Source organism: Gymnoscopelus braueri (assembly GCF_963280865.1).
Source record: "Gymnoscopelus braueri genome assembly, chromosome: 6".
Taxonomy (NCBI): domain Eukaryota; kingdom Metazoa; phylum Chordata; class Actinopteri; order Myctophiformes; family Myctophidae; genus Gymnoscopelus; species Gymnoscopelus braueri.
This window is the reverse complement of record NC_137607.1, coordinates 47,799,220-47,822,640: the sequence shown is the minus strand read 5'-3', so window position 1 is coordinate 47,822,640 and position 23,421 is coordinate 47,799,220. Positions and strand designations below refer to the sequence as shown.

The 23,421-nt window shown below is 42.2% G+C and overlaps 1 protein-coding gene across 2 annotated transcripts in view; it reads left to right on the top strand.

The window, feature by feature from the left end:
* The window catches only part of rubcn (rubicon autophagy regulator), a 44,019-nt gene extending 21,091 nt beyond the window's left edge, over positions 1-22,928 (top strand). The window contains exons 10-21 of one of the 2 annotated variants that reach the window (XM_080431783.1): positions 23-221; positions 975-1,085; positions 4,754-4,828; positions 9,087-9,147; positions 9,621-9,753; positions 10,496-10,641; positions 11,185-11,249; positions 11,962-12,200; positions 13,011-13,072; positions 15,583-15,736; positions 16,457-16,550; positions 20,035-22,928. In XM_080431783.1, coding sequence (XP_080287909.1) covers positions 23-221; positions 975-1,085; positions 4,754-4,828; positions 9,087-9,147; positions 9,621-9,753; positions 10,496-10,641; positions 11,185-11,249; positions 11,962-12,200; positions 13,011-13,072; positions 15,583-15,736; positions 16,457-16,550; positions 20,035-20,183 — 1,488 coding nt within the window. In that variant the 3' untranslated portion in view covers positions 20,184-22,928. The remainder of the gene's footprint in view (positions 1-22; positions 222-974; positions 1,086-4,753; positions 4,829-9,086; positions 9,148-9,620; positions 9,754-10,495; positions 10,642-11,184; positions 11,250-11,961; positions 12,201-13,010; positions 13,073-15,582; positions 15,737-16,456; positions 16,551-20,034) is intronic. The other variant, XM_080431784.1, reaches the window with a different exon arrangement.
* The last annotated feature ends 493 nt before the right edge of the window (positions 22,929-23,421 follow it).

Sequence of the window (23,421 nt, the reverse complement as noted above, 5' to 3'; positions counted from 1 at the left end):
CCTGTCTCTCTCTCTCTTCCAGGAGAACGCCCACTTCAGCATCTCGGAGTCTCTGATCGCGGCCATCGAGCTGATGAAGTGCAACATGCGGCGCAGGGAGGAGGAGGGGGAGGAGGAAGGGGACAGTGACACTGAGATCCAGCAGCTCAAGCAGAAGATCCGTCTGCGCAGACAGCAGATCCGACACAGCCGCCTGCCGCCCTGCGCATCCTCACAGCACGGTAAGCTGACGTTAGCCGCCCTACCAACACAGGCACGCCGTTGCTCCAAGCCGCACCAAACTTGGCACAAACACTGTTCAGGGGTCTGGCATGAGGATAGTCACACCCAAAAAACTAAATTGCACAAAAATGACGCACTAACGCAGTGTTAAACACTTCAAATGGCCATAACTCGGTGACCATTGCTCTGATCAGTGCAATATAGGACTGGATTTGAAGGCCTGGAAATCTAGTGTAATAAAATTGACCAATGTGGTTGATGGAGAGACAAACTTAACCAGCCATGTGCTGCTAAACGTGTCCTGCTCATTTTTATATTTGTCTACCAGTTACTTTGACAACCTAGTAGTTGTATGCTTTTTATAATCTGAAACAATTAGTTCTGTTGTCCACTGGTCAATGATGAAATAGTCACATTTCCTGGCCTGTGTGCAAATACTCTCTTCTTGAAAGTCCATGTGCTTTTCATCTGTGCTGTAACTTAGTTAACAGTGTTATGTTGCTGATAGTGACTTCATTCATTCGTTCGTTTTAGTGTTTATTCTTTCCTCTCTCATATGATCTGTTTTAAGTGTTCTGGTTCTTCCACACATTAGTTGTAATGTTTGGAATAGCAAATAGCAACTGTTGATTTCAGCCTTTCTTTCTTCTTTACGTTCATTCGCTCTCGCTCGCTCTCCCTCCCTCCCTCACAACTTCATTTGCTAGTGATTATTGAAGATGTCTTTATTTTCTCTCGCTCTCTCTCTCCAGTGTTCCATTCCACAGACAGCGGAGGTTCCAGGAGGAGCTCTCAGGACTCCTGTGAAGAGGGTCTGTCCGACTCGGGCTCTGGAGAGGAGGTGGAGGAGTGTGAACTGAGAGGTAGAGAGAGGGAACATGGTCAAAGGTCGAAAACAAACAAAAAAATAAGCCTCAGTTATACTTGGTGTCGTGCTCAGTAGATGGCAGATCTACAACCTCTTGTACATCTGCTATTTACGGCACGCTGCACCAGTGTGCAACTAAGTATAAATCAGGCTACTGTATATAGGGAGTGTGTGTGTGGCAACACTTCGCTTAAAGGTCTGGTCTATAATGCATTATAATCACATTTATAACACATCATAATCCACTCATAAGGCCAACACTCGTTATTTTTGTTTATAATTATGCAGAACAACTTTATGACAAAGACACTATAAACTGACTAAGTTATTATGGTAGTTATGATGTGCTGTTCTGCTGAGCTTATAATGAATCATTATGACCAGCACTTATAATACTTCTTAAATCTTGTTATAAGTTGTTATGCGTACTTATAAACATTTTAACGAGTGTTATGAAGCCTTATAAATTACAATGCTTCATAAATGTAATAATAATGCATTATAGACCCGACCTTTGAGTAAAGTTTTTACCCTTATTTCCTTTGTTGCTGTGAACCATAATTCATAACCCATGTGCTCCAACATGGTTCATTACCATGTAAACAAACATCTTCACTGAAGTGATGTCGTGAACCTCATTCTTATCAACTATGTTTGACCAGGCTTAGCCAGAAAGGGTGTCATTATTCACCACCTATCAATCTTAAACATACATGGTACTTTGCACCTATGAGGTGAAGTCATAGAAAGATATTCAGGTGTGTTTTGTGAATATAGAATGTTTTATGACCAGCTCCGCCTTCAGTTTAGGTGTCTTGGCACAGCCCTGGAGGGGATGGCTGTATGATAGTTTGACACGTGACTGGTTTAAGAAGATGGCTCCTGATAATTTGTTACATGCAGTGTGTACAAAGTACGTTGAAGACATTTTGGGCCCTATCTTGCGCAGCGCCTTATGCCTTTTTGCCAACATTTTAAAATAGTGAAAATAGCCGATCTACATCTACGCGTTGTGAGCTTTTAGATCGGCTTTTTTCACTATTTTAAAATGTTTATCAAAGCATTAAAAATGCCTATGAAGATTCGGCATAAGGTGCCACGCAAGATAGGGCCCTTTATCCAGAAATTCTCTGTTTTATTTAATTACTAAAAACAAAAAAACACTATTGTATAGTAGTATTTGTATTTATTCATTACAAAGCATTGCCATGCAAATATTAACAGCATGGGTTTGTGTCTTTTTGTTTGTGCATGACCTGTTAACTGTGTGTGTGTGTGTGTGTGTGTGTGTGTGCACTTTGTGTAAATGCACCTCACAACTTGGCAACACTCGAACATGGGATTTTCTTTCATTTCTTTACCTAGATCTTCCAGTCATTATTAATGGGAGTATAATGTGTTAAGGCCTTTTGTGTTCCTCCTAACATCCATGTTGCGTCCCAGTGATCTATAGACTACTGTCCCATTTTACTGCATGTTTTAAACATCAGTACAGTATGCGTACAGTAGCTGTGTGCATGTGTTATATGCAGCTGTCACTACAATATTAAAATGTGTACTACCTTAGATCATCTATATCGTCTCTGTCGGGTGGAAACCTCATATGTCCAAAACTGTTACTTTTCAGGGTTCAAATACAAAATTGGCAAAAGTAGCAGATCTACAAGCTCGAAACGCATCGCTTCGCGCCGCATTTCAAGCTTGTGGATCTGCTACTTTTGAGTGACGCTGTAGTATGATCAAGTAGGGCATTAATCTACGAAAAAACACAAAAGTGAGAATATGGAGATAAGAGGTTTCTGCCCGGCAGCAAAGATGTACACTACTTTGCGTGCTTGCATGTGTGTGTGTGTGTGTATCTCTCAGTACATTATGCATGCCTGCCTGGGTGACCTGTAAACAATAGATGAAAGTCCAGCGCTGCACATCAATTAGGGCCATGTCCTTTAATCCACAGACAACGCCTTTTGAGCTGAGGAGCACTTTGGATATCATGTCCATAGTTCTCACACAGCTTTGGATATCATGTCCATAGCGCTCACACAGCTTTGGTTATCATGTCCATAGCGCTCACACACAGCTTTGGTTATCATGTCCATAGTTCTCACACACCTTTGTTATCATGTCCATAGCGTTCACACAGCTTTGGTTATCATGTCCATAGCGTTCACACACAGCTTTGGATATCATGTCCATAGCGTTCACACACAGCTTTGGTTATCATGTCCATAGCGTTCACACAGCTTTGGTTATCATGTCCATAGCGTTCACACACAGCTTTGGATATCATGTCCATAGCGTTCACACAGCTTTGGATATCATGTCCATAGTTCTCACACAGCTTTGGATATCATGTCCATAGTTCTCACACAGCTTTGGATATCATGTCCATAGCGCTCACACAGCTTTGGTTATCATGTCCATAGCGTTCACACACAGCTTTGGATATCATGTCCATAGCGCTCACACACAGCTTTGGATATCATGTCCATAGCGCTCACACAGCTTTGGTTATCATGTCCATAGCGTTCACACACAGCTTTGGATATCATGTCCATAGCGCTCACACAGCTTTGGTTATCATGTCCATAGCGTTCACACAGCTTTGGTTATCATGTCCATAGCGTTCACACACAGCTTTGGATATCATGTCCATAGTTCTCACACAGCTTTGGATATATCATGTCCATAGTTCTCACACAGCTTTGGATATATCATGTCCATAGTTCTCACACAGCTTTGGATATCATGTCCATAGGGCTCACAGCTTTGGATATCATGTCCATAGTTCTCACACAGCTTTGGATATATCATGTCCATAGTTCTCACACAGCTTTGGATATATCATGTCCATAGTTCTCACACAGCTTTGGATATCATGTCCATAGGGCTCACAGCTTTGGATATCATGTCCATAGTTCTCACACAGCTTTGGATATCATGTCCATAGCGCTCACGCAGCTTTGGATATCCTGTCCATAGCGCTCACACACAGTGTGATGCCCGCACTGTTCCAACCTGTCCACCATTGAGGTGTTCACTGGCAGCCAGCTCAAAAGGCGTTCTCTGTGGACACACCCCTTATGTTTAAATATAACTAGAGTGCTGTCCAGGACTTTTTTATTTATTTAATATCTTTTGGGATTTCAGCACCTTCTGAATTATTCTGAAGTTGTGTCGAGCATGTTTTAGTTAATTGAAGGGATATTTCACTTTCAAGCATTTTAACGTCTACTCAGGCTTTTGTGAGCACCCCAGACAGTTTTTAAGTTGCTTGTTTCAGTATTTAGATATTTGATATGAATGTTATCAGACACACCCCCTTCCTACACAAACCCATTGTAACTTCAAACTCTATTTTAACCATGATGGATTCATCAAAAACACCCGCCCTTGGTTCTGGTGACTGATATTGTCCTTCTAATGCGTGACGGGCTGAAACAATGGGGGGAGGGTGAAAACAAATGATATAATAAATAAATAAAAATAAATTAAAAGCGTTTTTTTTAAAACACGGCCCTTGCACGTATTCGACAATATCAGTCAACAGAACCAAGAACGGGTGTTTTCCTGATTAATCGAACATAGTTAAAATTACTGTGTGTTTTATAAATGTTGTGGTTTTGGGGTGCCGTGCTGAGTGTTAGTTTGTGTCTCTGTCAGATGGCTGTGAGGGCCAGTCCCTGTTGGTGGCGTCACAGAGCGGTCTGTCCTTGTCACTCGCCTCCCTCTTCTCAGGTACCTGCAGCCTGCTGGTGGGCCACGAGTAGAGATGTTCCCATACCATGGTTTTACCTTCCTGATTCCGATCATTTGGAATTGCGTATCAGTCGGTAGACTCTGTACCGTTTCCAAAAAAAGACATTGAAATTGTACATGAGACTATATAACGGTATTGCAACATCAGCGAGAAAAAAAACACATTCAAAATTAACAAGAATTGTTGTAGCGTAAACGAGCTATCATCAGCACGTGATCATTTCTGTGATATCTGATTGGTGCACAGACTGGCGTTCTCGCCGATACCAGCATTTTATGCTGCAGTATCTGAGGCATATCTGACACTGGTATCGGAACAACTCTATGTATAAGCGCGTGGAGGCTTCGGGAGGTGGGATGGGCTACAGAGTGACTGCCCACCGTGGGGGAGTGTGTGTATGGGGTGGGGTGTATGGGGTGGGGTGGGGGGGTCAGTTTGCGACTAGATTCCAAACTGACAATGTATTTCCGTCCCTTACCCTCTCTGTCCTTGATTACTCTTGTAATAGGCTATTTTGAAATAAGCCTTAAAGGACAACTTTGTTTTTTACAACCAAGGTTTATATTTTAGCTTGTAATTAAAGTAAATAAAAGATGAGTGTAATTTTTTTTTCATTTACTGCTTTCTATAGTTTGAGCAATTTTCGCAATCTTTTTTACAGTGGGTGGGGGCATTCTGTCCGGTGGCTAAATATGTATTTTTTACACAATAAAAAAGGTACGGTGGACTTTGATGGCCAGATGTGAGTTATTGGGGGCTAGAAAAGCTGCTGTAAATAATAATAAAGAAATCACCGGGTTATTTTGTAAAAAAAAGACATAATTAGCCACCGGACAGAATGCCCCCACCCACTGTAAAAAAAGATCGCGAAAATTGCTAAAACTATAGAAAGCAGTACATTTAAATATTTATCTTTTATTTACTTTAATTACAATCTAAAACATAAACCTTGGTTGTAAAAAAACAAAGTTGTCCTGTAAGTGGTTAAAAGGTTTGTTGAAAGCAGAAGGGTAAAAGGCGGAGCTTGCAATGGAATCATGCTACTAACATACCTGGCCTGGGCCTCGGCTGACTTAATGCGCTCGCTTGGCTGCTTGGGTTGATGCTGCATGGTTGCTTGAGGCACTGCAATATTTAGATGGTATCAAGACCACTGCACGTGTGTGTCTGTACATGTGATGCTTCAGGAGGGCAAAGGAAGAGAATGGGTGGGGTGGGCGGCTGCATGGATTACGTGAGGGTTAGCTAGTGACATTCTGTGACTGCTGCTGGAGGATTTATTCACACCCTTTTGTACAGTTCCACATTGCAAGTTCAATTTACGTTCCATCGCACAACAATCATCTCGCTTGCCGAAATGAAGAGATCTTCAAATCGCAACGCATTGTTAGTTTGAAGATTCTTTTTTTTGGCAATCACCGTCGTGGGACGGAGTATAAATGAAGTATTAGTCATCGTTCCATACACCTTTCCCTCCATCTACCCACCCATTCATTCATCCATCCATCTGAACAGGGCTCTGTCTAATAATGTTCCTCCACTGTGCAGGTGGAGGTGGGATTGGAACCACATCCTTCCATCTTGTAGTCCGCCTTACTTAGATAACAATGAATGCTAACATCAAAGCTGGTTTATACTTTGTATAGGAACGGACGAACTGGAGTCCTTCCTACACGACCACAGAACTGAACCATTGCAGATGGCCTTGCAGTTAATAAGTCGATTAGGCCTGTCACAATTATTACATAATCGCTTAATCGTAATTATTTGAGATAATCGCAATTCTTTTTTGCATAATCGTCATAATCGTCTCCTTGTTAAAATGTTAATATATTTTCTGACATTTTCAAAAATAGTGGAAATAGCAGATCTACAAGCTCAAAACGTGTCTCATCCACAGTTTTGAGCTTGTAGATCGGCTATTTACACTATTAAAGTTTTTTTTAAAGTATAAAGTAATTAAATGTTATTTTGTCATATCTGCCCTGTGCAACTTTATTTTACGAGGCCTAAAAGCCAAACAGAAATGTCATTTTTATTCATAATGTTCAATGACAGAAACACAATTAAATCGTTAATCGCAATTATATGAGTAACAATTAATCGTCAAGTAAAATGTCATAATCGTGACAGCCCTAAAGTCGATACGTCTCCATTGAGGATTAGACCTAAATTAAAAAGGTTAACCCTTTTTAACTATTGCAGTAGATTTTTCATACAAGTTTTCATGACGAGACGAAACGTGAACCAGCTCTAATGCTAGCCGGCACTGTGTAAATGTTTGAAATGTTTCACTTTGCTTCTCCTTCAACTCTGCACTAGGGCTCATATTAATATTGCATATCGTTGCTCCCGGGGAGAAACCTCTTATCTCCATATATTTCTTTGTAAATTAACGCCCTACTTGATCATACTACAGCATCACAGAAAAGCATCAAAAGTAGCAGATCTACAAGGTCAAAACGCAGTGTGAAGCGACGCGTTTTGAGCTTGTAGATCTGCTACTTTAGCTATTTTTTTATTTGAATCCTGAAAAGATATGAGGTTGCCACCCGACAGCGACGACATAGTTGACTTCAAGGCATCAGATATCACGCGTGTGGCCAGACATTTACAACGGACAGCTTATATCAAATGATCCTATTAAAGTTGAACTAGTCAGTCTTATTAGAACTTATATAACTTGTGTCTAATCAGGATTTATTACCCGATCATTCGTGCAAGTTTAGGCAGATGTTATTCTGATACAGGAACAACAGAGGCACGCTTGTTGAATCCCAGCTTAATTTATGTATGGGACTGTTTTATACGTGGTGGTTAACATTTGCTTTGAGTGCTGCTGCCCAAAGGGCTTTGCTCTCAGCCTGCACATGAATCCCCATGTGAGCCAACAGGGAGGAATGTTGATCTCTTGCTGAAACTCCCTCCAAAAATACTGCTCTGACTGATTAATCAAGCATAACGTTGCTGCCAGGCAGAAACCTCCTATCCATATTCTAACTTTTTGTGTTTTTTCATAAATTAACGCCCTACTTGATCATACTATAGCGTCACACAAAAAAAGTAGCAGATCCGCAAGCTCGAAACCCGGCACGAAACGACACGTTTTGAGCTTGTCGGATCTACTGAAAAGTAACCGTTTTGGACATATGAGGTTTCCACCCGACAGAGACGATAATTAGGTTAGGTAATGTAGAGCTTTATTAGTAAAAACCATGGTTGAGACAGTGCCGTTATATATTTCTGCCTTTCTGCTTACTCACCTCTGGAGTTTTGACTCTGGGATCTTTGGGGATTTTAGGGTTCCTATTAATTTGTAATAATGGGAGATTGTTGGTTTCCTGTTCCCCCCCCCTCACTGTAGGGGAGGCAGCTTAGCTTTAGCACATAATGCTATGAGACACTCATGCTGCGTTCACACTGACGGCTACAAAAGATAACTGAGATACAAAGCGACATACATATCGTCTCTTTATGTCCAAAACTGTTACTTTTCAGGATTCAAATTCAAAAATAGCAAAAGTAGCAGATCGACAAGCTCCAAAGCGCTGTGTTTTGAGCTTTTACTTGTACTTTTGATACTTTTGTGTGACGCCGTAGTACCATCATGTAGGGCATTAATTTACGAAAAAGCGCAAATAGTTAGAACATGGAGATAAGAGGTTTCTGCCCGACAGCGACTATATCTGTCACTGCGTCGCGGTTGAAGTGTTGATTAACTCGCTCGTTGACGTCGGCATGCGTCCGACGAGCGAGACAAATATAAAGGAACATATAAAGTCTGGGATTAAAAAGAACACAAAACTGGCTGATGGAAATAATTAGTTTCCCGCCATTACAAGCAGGATTTATGTGAAGAGACAAGGTGAATGGAAATGGTGAAACAACACATTAGCTGCAGTTGAAGCCAGTAACTTTGCATTGTAGCTTTGTAGATTTTGTAGTGTTGCTTTGTATCTTCATGTGGATGGCTTCCATTGAAAATGAATGGTAGCCTGTAGCTTTGTATCTGCCAGTGTGAACGTAGCATCAGGGTGGGAAGTTATTAACACCAGCAAACGGCCAAATGCTGTATTCTTTTATCCTTAAATTCTTTATTTTGGCTGCTAAAACATTGACTGGTGCATTTTGGAACCCCAATGAGCCACTGTGGTTCGACAAAGTTGCTTCCCCAGCCTGCTAGCATTGTTCTGGATAATACTGTGCTGATAAAAGCCCTCACCCCCTGTCTTCCAGATGCTGACATCAAACGCAGCGTTACCTCCAGCAGCAGGTCCTTCCTCAGCTCAGAGTCTATGTGAGTATCACCCAAGACGGTTTACTTCCCGTGTCTGCGTGAAGTAGGTGGCCACCTCTTTAGGAGACAGGAAGCAGGTTGGAGTCTATTATATCCAATGGAAGAGTGAACGTGAACACAGCTTCTGAACGATTCTTTAGCCTTGTGGTCACTGAACTAAATATTGGACCCGATCGTCACAAGCCACACAATATTCCCAAGATTTTCATACTAAAATGGCTTTTTTTCAGAGAGACAACTCAGGAGAAAATGTACTTTATTATCAACCTTTCTCTGCCCCAGCAACACACTCTCACAGGATCTAGCACCAGTAAACATAGGACGTTCACAAGATCTGCCGTCGCCCACTTCGAGACTATTTATAGGATTTTTGTACCATTTTCGCCTCTAGTGGCTCCAATTGGGATGGTCTGTCTTTCTATGTCAACCATCTTTGGTTAAGTCCTGTTTGTGTGTGTGTTGTGTTTGTGCAGCTCTCCGTTGTTCCTGCAGTCCAACTCTGCAGAGTCTGTAGCCATGGGTCTGCTCAGACAGTTTGAGGGCATGCAGCTCCCAGCTGCCTCGGAGCTCGACTGGCTGGTCCCAGAGCACGATGCGCCACAAAAGGTAGGTACACACACACACACACACACACACACACACACACACACACACACACACACACACACACACACACACACACACACACACACACACACACACACACACACATTCTCTCTTTCACCTGCACGCACATGCAGATGAGGACTGCAACTATCGGTTATCTTTTTGCAATTATTCTATTGATTACTTTTTCAATTAATCGATCGAAATTTTTTTTAACAAAAAGTAGCCATTAACTCATTCACTGCCTGAATTATTTCTGGCCGCGTTTGCCCACTGCCAGAGATTTTTAATTGAAAAAAAAAAGTACTCAGGAGCCGAGATACAGAATTTTTAAGTTTTAAGTTAACAAGGAAGTGGATAGGAGTCTAGATCTTCGAAAAATCATATCTCCTTGGTCTTTAGGTCAAATAAAAAAAATAAAATAAAAAAAAAGTTGGCTTAGATCTACGCGACTGGCACGTGGCGGCTTTAAATAGGTTCGCGTAGATCTACGCGATTGGCAGTCAATGGGTTAAGTGTAATATAGACAATTGCAATCGAAATGCATCGTAGTATGAAATTGTAAGCAGGTGATTTCGTAATTTATTCGAATCATGAGGCCAATGAAGATTTACACCTCTGCTCTATAAATATACTACTATGCACTCTAACACATCCGTGTACACATACTAAAACATATTTCTATAACACATCCGTGTACTGTACACATACTAAAACATATTTCTACACCCTGCTCCACCAGCTGCTCCCCATCCCAGACTCCCTGCCCATCTCGCCTGACGATGGCGAGCACGCTGACATCTATAAGCTGCGGATCCGGGTGAGAGGGAACCTGGAGTGGGCCCCGCCACGGCCCCAGATCATCTTCAACATCCATCCTGCACCCAAGTGAGTCCGCACCACCTGACATTCAAATGAACTTCACCTAAATAACGCCTAAAGAGAGTTCATTTGCAAAGTGACTGTGTTTCAGTTCAGCTAACACAGGGAAGCTGTCAGAACCTTACCTAAAACATCCGGGACAACGCTCCACATGTCCCAGACTCTTCTCCCTTCTGGCTCCCAAACTGTGGATCAAACTCCCCATTGCAGTTAGAACTGCAGACTCACTCCCAATTTTCCGCCGTAATCTGAAGACTCACCTCTTCAGACTCCACCTTAGCCCGTAGCACTTGCCCTAGCCGTTACGACCTTGCAGGCTTATGCAAAAGGTTAAAATGTAATTTAGATAGCATGTTATTTAGACAGATGCCAGGTTAATTTGTGACTTAGCATCCTGTAAATTGTACATATTATTAATTTTTTGGTGGTATTCTAATGTTTAGACTGCTTACTGTAAATCGCTATGGGTTAAGAGCGTCTGCTAAATGCCTAAATTGTTATTGTAACAATGTTCATCCTTTTCATATAATTTTGTCTGTCTCTCACTAGGAGGAAGATAGTGGTGGCCAAACAGAACTACCGTTGTGCTGGCTGCGGCACGCGCATCGACCCAGGTACAACTAACCCACACCTAGAACAGATGCACCATTTTATCACCAGGGGCCATAACAGAAAATATGCCATTTTTATGTTGTATTTGCTAGTTTTGAGAGACTAAGTACATTTTGACAGACAAACCCCTGTTCATATCTCCATAGAACATTAACAAAGCACCCACTGTTCATCCTCCGGAATCAGTTTTGGACTGAATCCAAACCTCAGTCGTCACGACTGATTTCAGTCATTTGAATCCCACAGAAGTCTTCCAAGGAAGCATGTCGGGCACCGAAAATAGCCTATCTACAAGCTCACAAGCTAGTAGATAGGCTATGTTCGGTTATTAGTTATTTTAAGATGAATTGAAGTGTTCAAACTAGCAATTGAATAGATTAGATTAAAGAGTGTTTGGAAGCATCTCCCCCCCCCCAAAAAACCTAATGGTCTAGGGTATTTCATAAAAGCAAAGGCCTCAATCTGCGAAGTGAAATGTAAGCACGTAGGTTTAGAAGAATATGAACAAAACATCATAATTCTACATATTGTGCTAACTGTTTAGGAAACAGCGCCAGTGTGTGAGACGCTCCTTTCACTCAGTTTGACAAATCACATATTGGGACTTGGCCTAACAAAAAGTTTTCAGTCATGAGATTACATTTTGCTTCAAACCATGCAAACCTCTTCTTCTTCCTCTGTCTCCCCATGGTTCTCTGCTTCTCTTTACGACAGACTACATCAAGCGACTGCGCTACTGCGAGTACATCGGCCGCTACTTCTGCCAGTGCTGCCACGAGAACGCCCAGGCGGTGGTGCCCGGCCGCGTGCTGAGGAAGTGGGACTTCGGCAAGTACTACGTCAGCAACTTTGCCCGGGACCTGCTGAGCAAGATCGCCGGAGACCCCCTGTTCAACCCCAACGACATCAACAGCGGCCTGTACAAGAAGAACAAGTCTCTGGAGGGGGTCAGGGTGAGTGGCCTGGAAGACGGTTCATGGTTTTAGGTTTTAGGCATTCGGAGGTTTGATTTATTGATTGAATACTTTATTAACCCATTAAGGCCTGAGGCCGATTCTACAAATGTCTTCTAATTCCTAACAGTTTTCTGAAAAAACTAATGTTCCTATATCAGTGGTTCTCAAACTTTTTCATGTCAAGGACCCTAAAAAATGATATGTGTTTGGCTGCCGACGATGTTTTGTTCCAGGGACCCCCCCAGAAGCAAAGAATAGAGTTAAAAATGTTCGCTTTAAACAATATATATTCAAAGATTTGCACACATTTTCACGATAAAAAAAAATAGCAGATCTACAGATCTAATAGCCAAAGTGTAAAATAATGCTAGGTTTTGACTTTGACATGGGCCAGTTTCGAATCGCAGCCTCCTGTAGGTACTCTCTTAGGGCAGTTTTGAAGGAGAGTAGGGTTTTACACTCCTTCACGGCTTTCGGTAGGGCATTCCACATTTTTTGTGGCATAGCAGGAGAACAAATTTACCCCCTTGTTTGTGCCAAATCTGGGTTGGACGTGATCAGTGGAGCTACCATTGGAAAAAGAAAGGTAGCCTGTATCTTTGTAGCTGCCAGTGTGAACGCAGCATCAACTTTGAAACACAGATGTCTGGTTGAACAAGGCCCATAGCTCCCCGAGAAGGTTGACAAAGTTGAAGGGTTAATGTGGAGGATCCTGACAGTAGTTAGGTATCTCAGGTCATGTCAAATGACTGGTTTGGGTAAATGAGTGCTAGACTAAATCAATCATTCGTTCCTGCTTCTGTTTAGGTTCTGAGGGTCCAGCTCTTCCACATGAAGAACCTTTTCAAGACCTGTCGCCTGGCTAAAGAGTAAGCTGCTATATTTACATACCCGTGTGTGTGCATCTCTCTGTTTGCAAGTGTACGTGTGTGCGTCTGTTTGTGCATGAAATTGCCTGTACTGCAGGATTATGTAACCAAAGTATGTTGGTGACTCAATCAATGAATGGTATTACTGGTATGAACTTGCTGTGTTTCACATAGTGGCTCTATTGTTTGGTAATGTCTTGTAGCTGTCAAATCTAAATCAAATCATTCTTTATTTATAGGGCACATTTAAAAACAATTGAACACAGTAAAAACAAAGCATCAACATAGCCGTATGCGTATGCACCCACATAGTCACTTCAAAAAACACATTAAATGGAAAAAAAATGACCTCAGGTATGATTAAACCAATGAAAAGAAATAAATGGTGCATTTATATTCGCCTTTTATCCAAGGCGCTTTACAATGTGCATTACTTTCACCCATTCACACACACATTCACACACACATTCATACACCGACGGCAGAGGAAACCATGCAAGGCACCAACCTACTCATCGGGAGCAATTAGGGGTTCAGTGTCTTGCTCAAGGACACTTCCACACTAACTCTGGGGGAGCCTTCTGGTTCCCAAACGGACGCTCCACCTCCTAAGCCACAGCCAAAGTGAGTCTTAATCCATTACGGAACGCATCTGTGTCATTTTAAGATTTCTTTGGCTATTCAAAAATAGCAGCTCTACAAGCTCATAGCAGGGCACAGAGTGCTGCGCTATGATCTTGTATATCTGCAATATTTTTTTTTATCGTGAAAAGTTTTTGCAAATCTTTGAATATATATGTATATATATATGTTTTAAAGCAAACATTTTTAACTCCGATCTGTGTTTCTATTTTGAGATGGGGTCCGCGGCCAAATCCATATCTTTTTGGGGGTCCTTGACATGGAAAAGTTGGAGCACCACTGATATAGCTACATACTGTTAGGATTTTATTTTAAGATATGTATTTGACCGCGGACCCCCATCTCAAAATGTTTTGTCCCAGGGACCCCCCAGAACCAAAGATTTGAGTTACAAATGTTCGCTTAAAAAAAATATGTATTCAAAGATTTGTAAAACATTTCAAGATTTAAAAAAAATATATATATGTTTATCTATTTTTGAATAGCCAAAGAAATCTAAAATGCCACAGATGCGTTCCCGGATTGAATGGGTTAAGGAGAGATTTAAAAGCCTCGTTAGACTGAGCACTTCTAATGGCGAGGGGCAGTCCATTCCAGAGCCTGGAGGCACCATCACCCCTGCTTTTTGGCCTGGTTTTGGGGACAACCAGGAGCAGCTTGTCAGCAGACCTCTGTGCTCTGATTGGGGTGTAAGAGCAAGGGTTACCAAACTGTTCAGGCCACAGACACATATTGTGAAAATAGTCGATCTACAAGCTCACAATATCGAGGCGTTGTGAGTTTGTAGATAGGCTATCATCACAATGTGTGCCTCTTTCTTACGTAATTTGACAATTTGGCCGTTTTGGTGTTAAAAAGGTCTTAAAAGTCATTACATTGTCACTTAAGAAATATGCAGATGCCCTGTTTGTATACACTTATACTGTATGTTGTTTTTTGTTAGCCTGGGACCAGACGAATCTGCGAGTGAAATTGCGCTCTGCGATTTGGGTCTGGCACCGCTCCATAGAGAATCCATTTCCTACTCCAGAAGATGTGGGTGACCAATCAGGGCCCAGTATTCGAATATGGGAGACTGTAATTGGTAGTTGGTTGTAGGTCTAACCAATTGCGTCGAGGGCCATTGTTTTGATCCCGCCCCTTGGGAAAAAAAACGTCCTCATGGAAGCACCAGACTCATATCCATGCAGTGATATAGTCTGGCTATGCAAGGCTAGGTTTTTGTTTACTGTTACGTGAGAAAGCGATTTTGCACATTAACACATTGGGTGCCAAAACCGTATATATACGGTTTTGCGCATACTAACGTTGAGTGCCAAAACCGTATATATACGGTTTTTGAAAAAGAAAAAAAAAATACTTTTTTTTTTTTTTTTTTTTTTTTTCCTTCACAGCAACAGGAAATATCACTCCTACAAGATTTAGACTCCAATCCACCTCCTGGTTAACTTATGACTTCAAAAACCTGTATCTCGGCTCCTGTGCACTTTTTTTTTTTACAATGTTAATTTAACTATTTTCAACAGGCTGCAACTGTGGAATGGATTTCCGAATGTTTTAAATTTTTTCCCCCCGATTGTACGAGACCTGTATGTGTGTAATGAGGGGATCACCGTGAGGACGGTGATCACTGAAAATATTTTGTGACTACTTGAAAAAGGTTCAAAATCTTTAAAAAGTCCTGGCACTCAAAGTATAATATTTTAATAAACCTCTGGCACCCAATGTGTTAAGCTAATCATCTGGGGACCTCCCTGGGGGTCCCGACCCCAGTTTGGGAACCACTGTATAAGGGTACAAGAGTTCTGATGAATATGAAGGGGTCAATTGATATGTTCAGTATTCTCACAAGAGCATTATGTCCTCAGGGTGCTGGAGCAGTTTGACACCCTGCCAGGTCATGTGACCGAGGACCTTCACCTCTTCTCCCTCAATGACCTCTCTGCCGTGCGCAACGGGGAACTGGCCCCCCGGTTGAAAGAGCTGCACAAACTTGGTTCCACGCATGTAGCTGGCTGTGTGGTAAGATTACTGAGGTTTTTTATTATTTATGTGCCTTCTGGAGATATGCAGGAATCAAGTTTGTTTATGTTAAGTGTGTGTGTGTAGAATCACAATGAGGTAAATTCATTATATTCAAGATGAATATTTATAGTCTATTTGTTTTAATTGTCAGAAGTATAAATGATAAAATAGAGAAAGGGAATACATACAGGCCTTTAGACATCTAAACTAAAAATACAACAATTACATATATTTGTATAGCACCTGACGAAGCTCACGGCAAAACGTGTTGTGCTAATAAATCACTTCATGCAGAAGTTGTCCATCTCTGTTCTCTGGAGGTCCATCCCTTTTTTACAATACAGATCTTGTCAATACAAGATATGTATTTTTTTTACAATACATATCATATATCTTTGCTCAATAACTTCAGTAACCTGTCCTGAACTCACTCAACATCCACGCCAAGTTTCTCTGTAGGGACCCAACTCATTTCTCATGTTTTATTTCTTTATTGAAACTGAATCAATCAACGAATGAATAAATAAATAGTAAGACCTCAAGGAAGGCACACAACCAAGCTGACTTCCACTATATATATCTGCATCACTTACTCACCAAACAGCCAAGTATTGTATTTACAGTTACAAGTGACAATTTCACAACTGAACCGTTTCTTTTTGTCTCGCACCTCCCCCCATCCATCCCTGTCCCATTGGTTTCCCTATATCTCCCCAGCTGTGCCAGGCCAAGGGCTTTGTGTGCGAGTTCTGCGGCAACGACAAAGACATCATCTTCCCCTTCGAGCTCAACAAGTGCCAGCGCTGCGAAGGTGAGCCTCCTGGGGGGCCTGGACCCTCCCTCATCCCCTCCTGGAGGGACTGGAAGTTCCCCAGGCCTCGTAGGCTGGCCAGGGCCCTCTCCCTGGACAAGAGGGAGGGAGAGGGGGGGGAGGAGCGGGTAGACAAGGAGGAAGAGGAAGGGGGCAGGGGTGTGAGGGAGGAGAAGGGTGAGGGAGGCCAGGGGTCGGGGGACACCGGTGGGGAAGGCAAAACACAACGGAGGTTGACGTTTACAGCTCTAAAGTCTGGACGACTGGCCAAAGCTCTGTCGAGGAGTAAGGGAAGGGACGAGGAGGAGGTCTCGGGGGGGATGGACTCATGGGAGGAGGTAGAAGCGTCGGAAGTGAGGGAAAAAGGTGTGGAGGAGAAAGGAAAGGATGAGAGTGACGAGGTAGATGATAGGGAATCGTCGGACGTGAGCGTAAGTGGAGACGAACGAACGCAGACAGTAAAGAGCAACCTGCTGAAGCTCCTCCAGGTGGGCAGGGGGACCCGGGCAAAACGCTCACCCAGCGACAGCGAATCACGAGGCAGCTTGGACAGTTTAAACGAACGAGGGATAGGTAAGGAAGAAAGGAGAGGGCGATGGAACCTACCGGGGATCGGCAGGCTAGCCAAGAGTCTCTCCACCAAAGTGGAAGCGGAGGTTGAGGGTACTGCGAAAGCAGAAGATGAAAAAAGATTTGTAGAGTGGGAAGTAAAGGAAAGCGAGGGTGAAGTGGAAGCACCGGTAGAAAAGAGAGACGAGGGGACAGACGGAGTAGAGAAGGAAAGGAACGAGAGTGAGGTAATAAACGCAGAAAAGGCAGAATCTGCCACAGTCAAAGTGGGGAGGTTCGCAGGTGTCATGTCACTCAAGGTGCCGGGACTGAGCAACCTTTTCTCCAGAGAAAAGGGCAAAAAAGACATCAGGGTGAAGGAAAGTGAACTGAACGCTGAGGGGGGAGGCGAAGGAGAGGAGGAGGAAGAAACACAGAGCAGCTGGAGGCACCGCAAACTACGCAAGGCCAAGAGAGTGAGCCGAGGCAGGAAGGTGATGCAAGGGCAAAGGACAGAAACAGGAGGGGAGAAGATGGAAGACGATAGGGTGGAGATAGACGATGACATTACTGTTGAGGGGGACAGTGGAGGACAACACAGTGAGAAAGATGAGGTTTAGTGACTGACTGCAGATGCTCAACAGAAGTGCCAAAAGACTGGAAAGTTCTTATTATAACCCTGTGGATTGAAGAAGTGAAAATAGAAGGTTAGGAAGAGGGAGGTAGTTGTTCCAATTCTAGCTGAATCTTCTAAGAAGCTGGGTGAATTCCTAGTGACCTGTAGAGGAAAGTCCCATGTTCAATCCTTTCTGGAGTCCAAGGCCCTTGAGCAACATGATGTACTGTAAACTCAACCTTTTCCTCTTCCTACTCATTATGACATGTTTTGGAAAGGAAATGGTAGAATTTAAATGTGTAGAGTACATTTTAAACATAATGGAACATGGTCCCCTGTCGTTACAAAGGGTGTGTGTGGGTGTCGGATAACGACTTGTTTGAGTGTCTAATGATTGTAAACACAGTTGCCACTATCAAGTCTGAACAGTTCAGTTTTACACTGCCTGTTAGATTCCACAGTGGTTACATTCAGCTTTTGTGTTACATGGGCTATAAAGCACATCAGATTTATAGTTGTAGATATTGTGCACTTCCTTATGTGTGCATGTCTTCCTCTTTTCATCTTGTTGTTTGCACTAGTTTTTGTGGCCTTGTCGGCTCTATTATGGGTTGAGGCTCTCTCTCTTTCTTTCCCTCTCTCTCCCTCTCTTTTTCTTTCTCTTTTGCTGGGAACTGAATTTGTTGCACTAAAGTGGAGGTGGTGGTTGTTTTTCCTGCTTGTTTCTGTCTGTGGTAGAGTTGCACAGGTGGTGAAGCCTTTTGTGTTTTTTTTGGTGACGGGCATGTTTTACATAGCTTTTGCATATGGCTTGTAAAACCCAGCGACTGATAGTATTACTGTAGCTAAGGCTGTGTGTGCCTGTTGCTCTGCCACGCTCACGAGCTGGCTCTATCTTCAGCCTTACCCCTTATGCCTAAACCTATTTTGAAAAACATTTAACAACTAGCCGATCTATCTGTCAATGTAGATCGGCTGTTTTCACAATTTTAAAATATTTTTCAAATTAGTACAAAATGCCTAAAAGGTTTTGGCATAAGGGGTAAGGTGGCACGCAAGATAGGGCTCTCTGTCTTTGTTGGTCCTGTTACAGTACATCCTTAAGGGCTGGATATGATCTACTAGAGGTCATATTTCTAGGAGGTCATATTTCTAGGTCATGTCTGATGCCAGAGATATGAAATGAGGAAGCAGTTTAATTGTCGCTCTGGTCATGAATTTCAATTTGGACACGTGAAAGATAAGCCTGTTACTTGCTATGCTGCCTCGATAGAACTTGATAATAGCTTTGTTGTGTTAATTTTGGATTTGTTTGTACGATTTTAATGAAGTAAGATCATGTATGGTTGTCATATTTTGTCTCGGAATGAATGTATTTATTATTTAAGTTGTTTTTATATATTTTTTTGCTATTGGTTGAGCTTCATTCCTCATCTTCGTGTGAATGTGAAATAAACACAGTATTTGAATATGATTTGCCATTTCATTTGTCATGTCATTAATCTACTTTGTCTACAATATGGAGACAATAGACATAACATTTACATATGGTTAAGGATTACACACTCAAACCTAAGTCTATGAATGAATAATAGAGTTGAAACATTAGACTAGTTTTACTAAAAGTGGAGCGAGTCTGAACTGGTTGTATGTGTGGTGCACCGTTCCTCTGCCTGTGAAGGTCTCTCCACCTCCCTGTCCTCCTCCCCTCTGCCTCTCCACCTCAACACACGTCTCCTTTTATCTCCCTCTCTCAACTTTACCCCCTCCGATCCTTGTTGTGATTGGATGCCCTGTTGTGACATCATCATTCATCACGCCTCTTCTCATTGTTAACGACCGGTTTCGTGTTGCCGGTCGGACCGGTTTGTCGTTGTTTAGGTTGTATAGCCAGGGAGGAGAAGAGGGTGTGCGGTGACTGAAGTCAGTTCTCTCTTTCATGTCTGTCCTGAAAGAGAACTGTCATTGAACCAGCGTTGAGATATGGAATTACTTTTTCACACAGTAGTTCATGAATATGGTCTCACATGTTAAGTTATTGAAATATTGAGTTCTGTGTTTTTACTGTGTACTTGAAGCTATTGATGACTGTACTTTGTAAATTAAGTGTCACACAAAAGTAGTGAAAATAGCCAATGTACAAGCTCACAACGCATTTTGATGCAACGCGTTGTGAGATTGTAGATCGGCTATTTTCACAATTTTAACACGTTTTTTTTTGGTTTTGGACATGCAAGGTTTCTGCCCGACAGCAACCAAATATAAATTGTTTATTTTCCACTGATCGTCATATTTGTGTTTGTGCCTCACCCCTTCCAGAGTGTCACGCCTGCTACCATCGCACCTGCTTCCGTGCGGGTAAGGACTGTCCTCGATGCCAGCGGCTGGCGGAGCGCAGGGAGAGGATGGCACGCAAAAACATGGAGGAGCTGGAGGACACGGAGGTGGACGAGGGAGGCGGGAGCTAGCGAGGAGAATCGAGGAGAAAGGAGGAGGCCGCATGCAGGAGAACAATGAAGAAGAAGCACAACACGACAATGATTGTAGTGACCGACCCCCCCCCCCCTCACCCCCCCCTCCCAGACCAGGGTTACGATGAAGTTTGTTATGAGGCACTTGGGAGTGCCAGGCAGATGTGTGGGGTTTACAGGTAGGTTTAAGTGATATTTTTGGGTTAAAACAAGGTGAAAAGGTTAAAGCACTATATTCTGATATCATTCATTGCTATATAGACTCTATAGCAATGAAACACTCCATACTATAGAGTGTTTGTTCAGTAACAGGGATATTTCTGTCTCTCCAGCTCTTTAATAAACAGAAAATATATTTTCAGGTGGATTGCCAATTTCAGCCAATCAAGAGAGAGTACCCATTTATCAAGCTTCAATTTACAGTGTTCCAAGTTCCAATTTTGTCGTCTCATTTGTAGTCATTTCTTTGTCATCACTTTCAATTTCACTTGTTTAATCTGTATCCTGTGTGAGTTCTCTCTCCTGATTGGATAAAATTGGTATCCTGACCTGAAAATGCACTGTTTACTAAAGAGCTGGAGAGACAAGGAGACTCCTGTTACTGAACAAACACTATAACGACGAGTACTACTATCTGAATATTGAGCGATTTAACGCTTAGATTTTAACAAAAGAAAATCACTTACCCTACCTTTTACTCAGGCAGTGTCATATAAGTCAAGATACAAAGAAAAGCAAACCGAATCGACTTGAGTACTTTTCTTTGATCGTCTAAAACTTTGTCACACATTGTAATACCCCAAATTGTGGACAAACCCCTCCCATCTGCCACTAGCAAGTACCTGCTGTTCAACCCTCTCCATCCATTCCTGTGTCTCTCTCCTTCCTAAAAGTGCAGCTTCAGGCTTCTGTTTTAACTCAAGTTTTTACAGGCTACTGGCTACTTAGAGACTTTGTTTTGTTTAGTTTTTTGTTCTAAAACCGCAGGCATTTTGCTCTTGAATTTGAATGCCAAGTAAAACGAAACGTAACAGTAGGCTAATTCTTAGTGCAGAGGACCAGGGTGATCCTGCCTTTTGCGTCGAGAAAGTGTCCTTTTTAAACAGGTGTCGAAGGCGTTTAACCCTTTAAAAATCCCGTTATTTAACCCCCCAACCCTCCAGATCGAACTGTTTTTAAAGCTGTTTTAGCCGAGCCTATGATGTGCCTCTGGGACCAAATGTACTTGGACTGGTGTTGCTGGCGCTACACTGAGAACTTTGTCAATTCCAGTAGTGTTTTGGAAGGACTGGACTTTCCATGAGTCAGTGTTGCAAACGTTTTTTTAAGATGAGAGTGATGGCGCCATCTTTGTGCTGCTTTGTACGTTTGTGAGTTTGCGCTTATGAAACACACTTGATTGAAATATGCTTAATATAAAGAGAGAGAGAGCGAGAGAGAGTGTGTGTTTGTGAGAGTGAGTGTGTCAGTGTGTGTGTGCATGTATGTACCTGCTATATACGCAGCTGTACGCAAACGTTTTGCACCAGCCCAATCTGGCACTTAACTGTTTTGTTTTTGTTTGTATTTCAAGTTTATTTTTTATTAATTTAATTGCACTGATATGTTCTGTTGGCGAGGATGGAGGTCACTCACTAGGGCTTTTTACCACCTGGTGCATATCTCAGTATTGTGTTAGCACCGGGCCTTCACTTCACCTAATTCCTATCTCAGTGTTTCTTTTGAAACTCACTCTCACATGGACTTTGTACAATGTCGTTCTACCTGTGATGGGTTTGTTTCTGTCTGAGGCATCCGATTATTAGACTTTTCCTATTCAACATTTTTATTGTTACACCTTCTACACAACAGTTTTGACGATTTTCAACCACGTTTTTTCATCCAGCACAACGTGGCGAAGTTGTTAAAAGTGACATTCGTTCTTGATTCACTGCCTGAACCCTTGATAAATCACAGAAGTGGGCTGTATCCTACTATATAATTGGAGTAACCTCTGTCTTGGTGTCCGTCTGTCCGTCTTGGGTCGACCGACCGGCCGACCGGGTATGGGCTAGTTTTAATAAACACTATATACTTTGTTGACCGGAGTCCACCAGTTACACAAAATCTCTTCACTTAAAATATCTGATCTACAAGCTTGGAACACATTGTGAGCTTGTAGATCTGCAATATTTTGTCAAATGTTCGCCTCCCCCAGAATATGGATGCTAGGTTCAAGACCCTCCTGACCAGGGCTGTGGTCAACCCATGACCCCCCTGACCAGGGCTGTGGTCAACCCATGACCCCCCTGACCAGGGCTGTGGTCAACTCAACCCATGTGCAAACTACAGATTACAACTTTCCTTGTGTGACTGATCATCCTTCATCTGAGCCCTTGTGAGACTAGAGGCTCTTTTTAAGCAATAAATTCATCATCCTCATCCCTAGCAAAGCAACTAATCCCAGTTTCTGTTAATTATAACTGGGCTACTTTTAAAAGAAACACTGTCTAGTACTAACAGTCTTTCCATCCCCAGAGTGAAGTGACCTCAACGTGATTCTACTGAAAGCCTCCTCAGTTTTGCCATATTTTAAGTTCATGGACTGCCGTTTTATATAACCTGGAGGGCGTGCGTAGGTTAATGTGCACTACAGAGAAAAATGTTGTATTATAAGAATTTATTGATTTATTATTGTTAATATTATGTTCATTTGCTTTTGTTCTGTAATTAAGATGACATTAAATGACTGGCCAGACTGTTCATCTGTGTGGTTGTGGCTCTTGTGTTTTTGGACCATGGTTTAAATACAATGAACTTTCACTTCATTTACGTTTAGAAGTCTGATTTATTTAATGTTGGATAAAAGAAAAAAGAAAAAGTCCTCATATTCCATCTCTGCCATGAGTAAAGCCACACACCAGTGGTGGAAAGTAACTAAGTACATGCACTCACTCATGTACAGTACTTAAGTACAATGTTTTGGTACTTTTACTTTGCTGGAGTAGTTCAAATTTTCTATACTTTTACTTCTACTCCACTACATCTCAGAGACAAATATTGTACATTTCTACTACAATTATTTGAAAACTTAAGTTGCTAGTCACTCACTCGCTGATTCTGCACTATTGGCCCAATAGAGGAGGTGGGGTGAATATCATGTTAGAAATGATGATGTAATGCTTGTTCTTGAGAATGAAGAGAAAGCAGATATCGTTGCTGTCAGGCAGAAACCGCTTATCTCCATATTTTAACT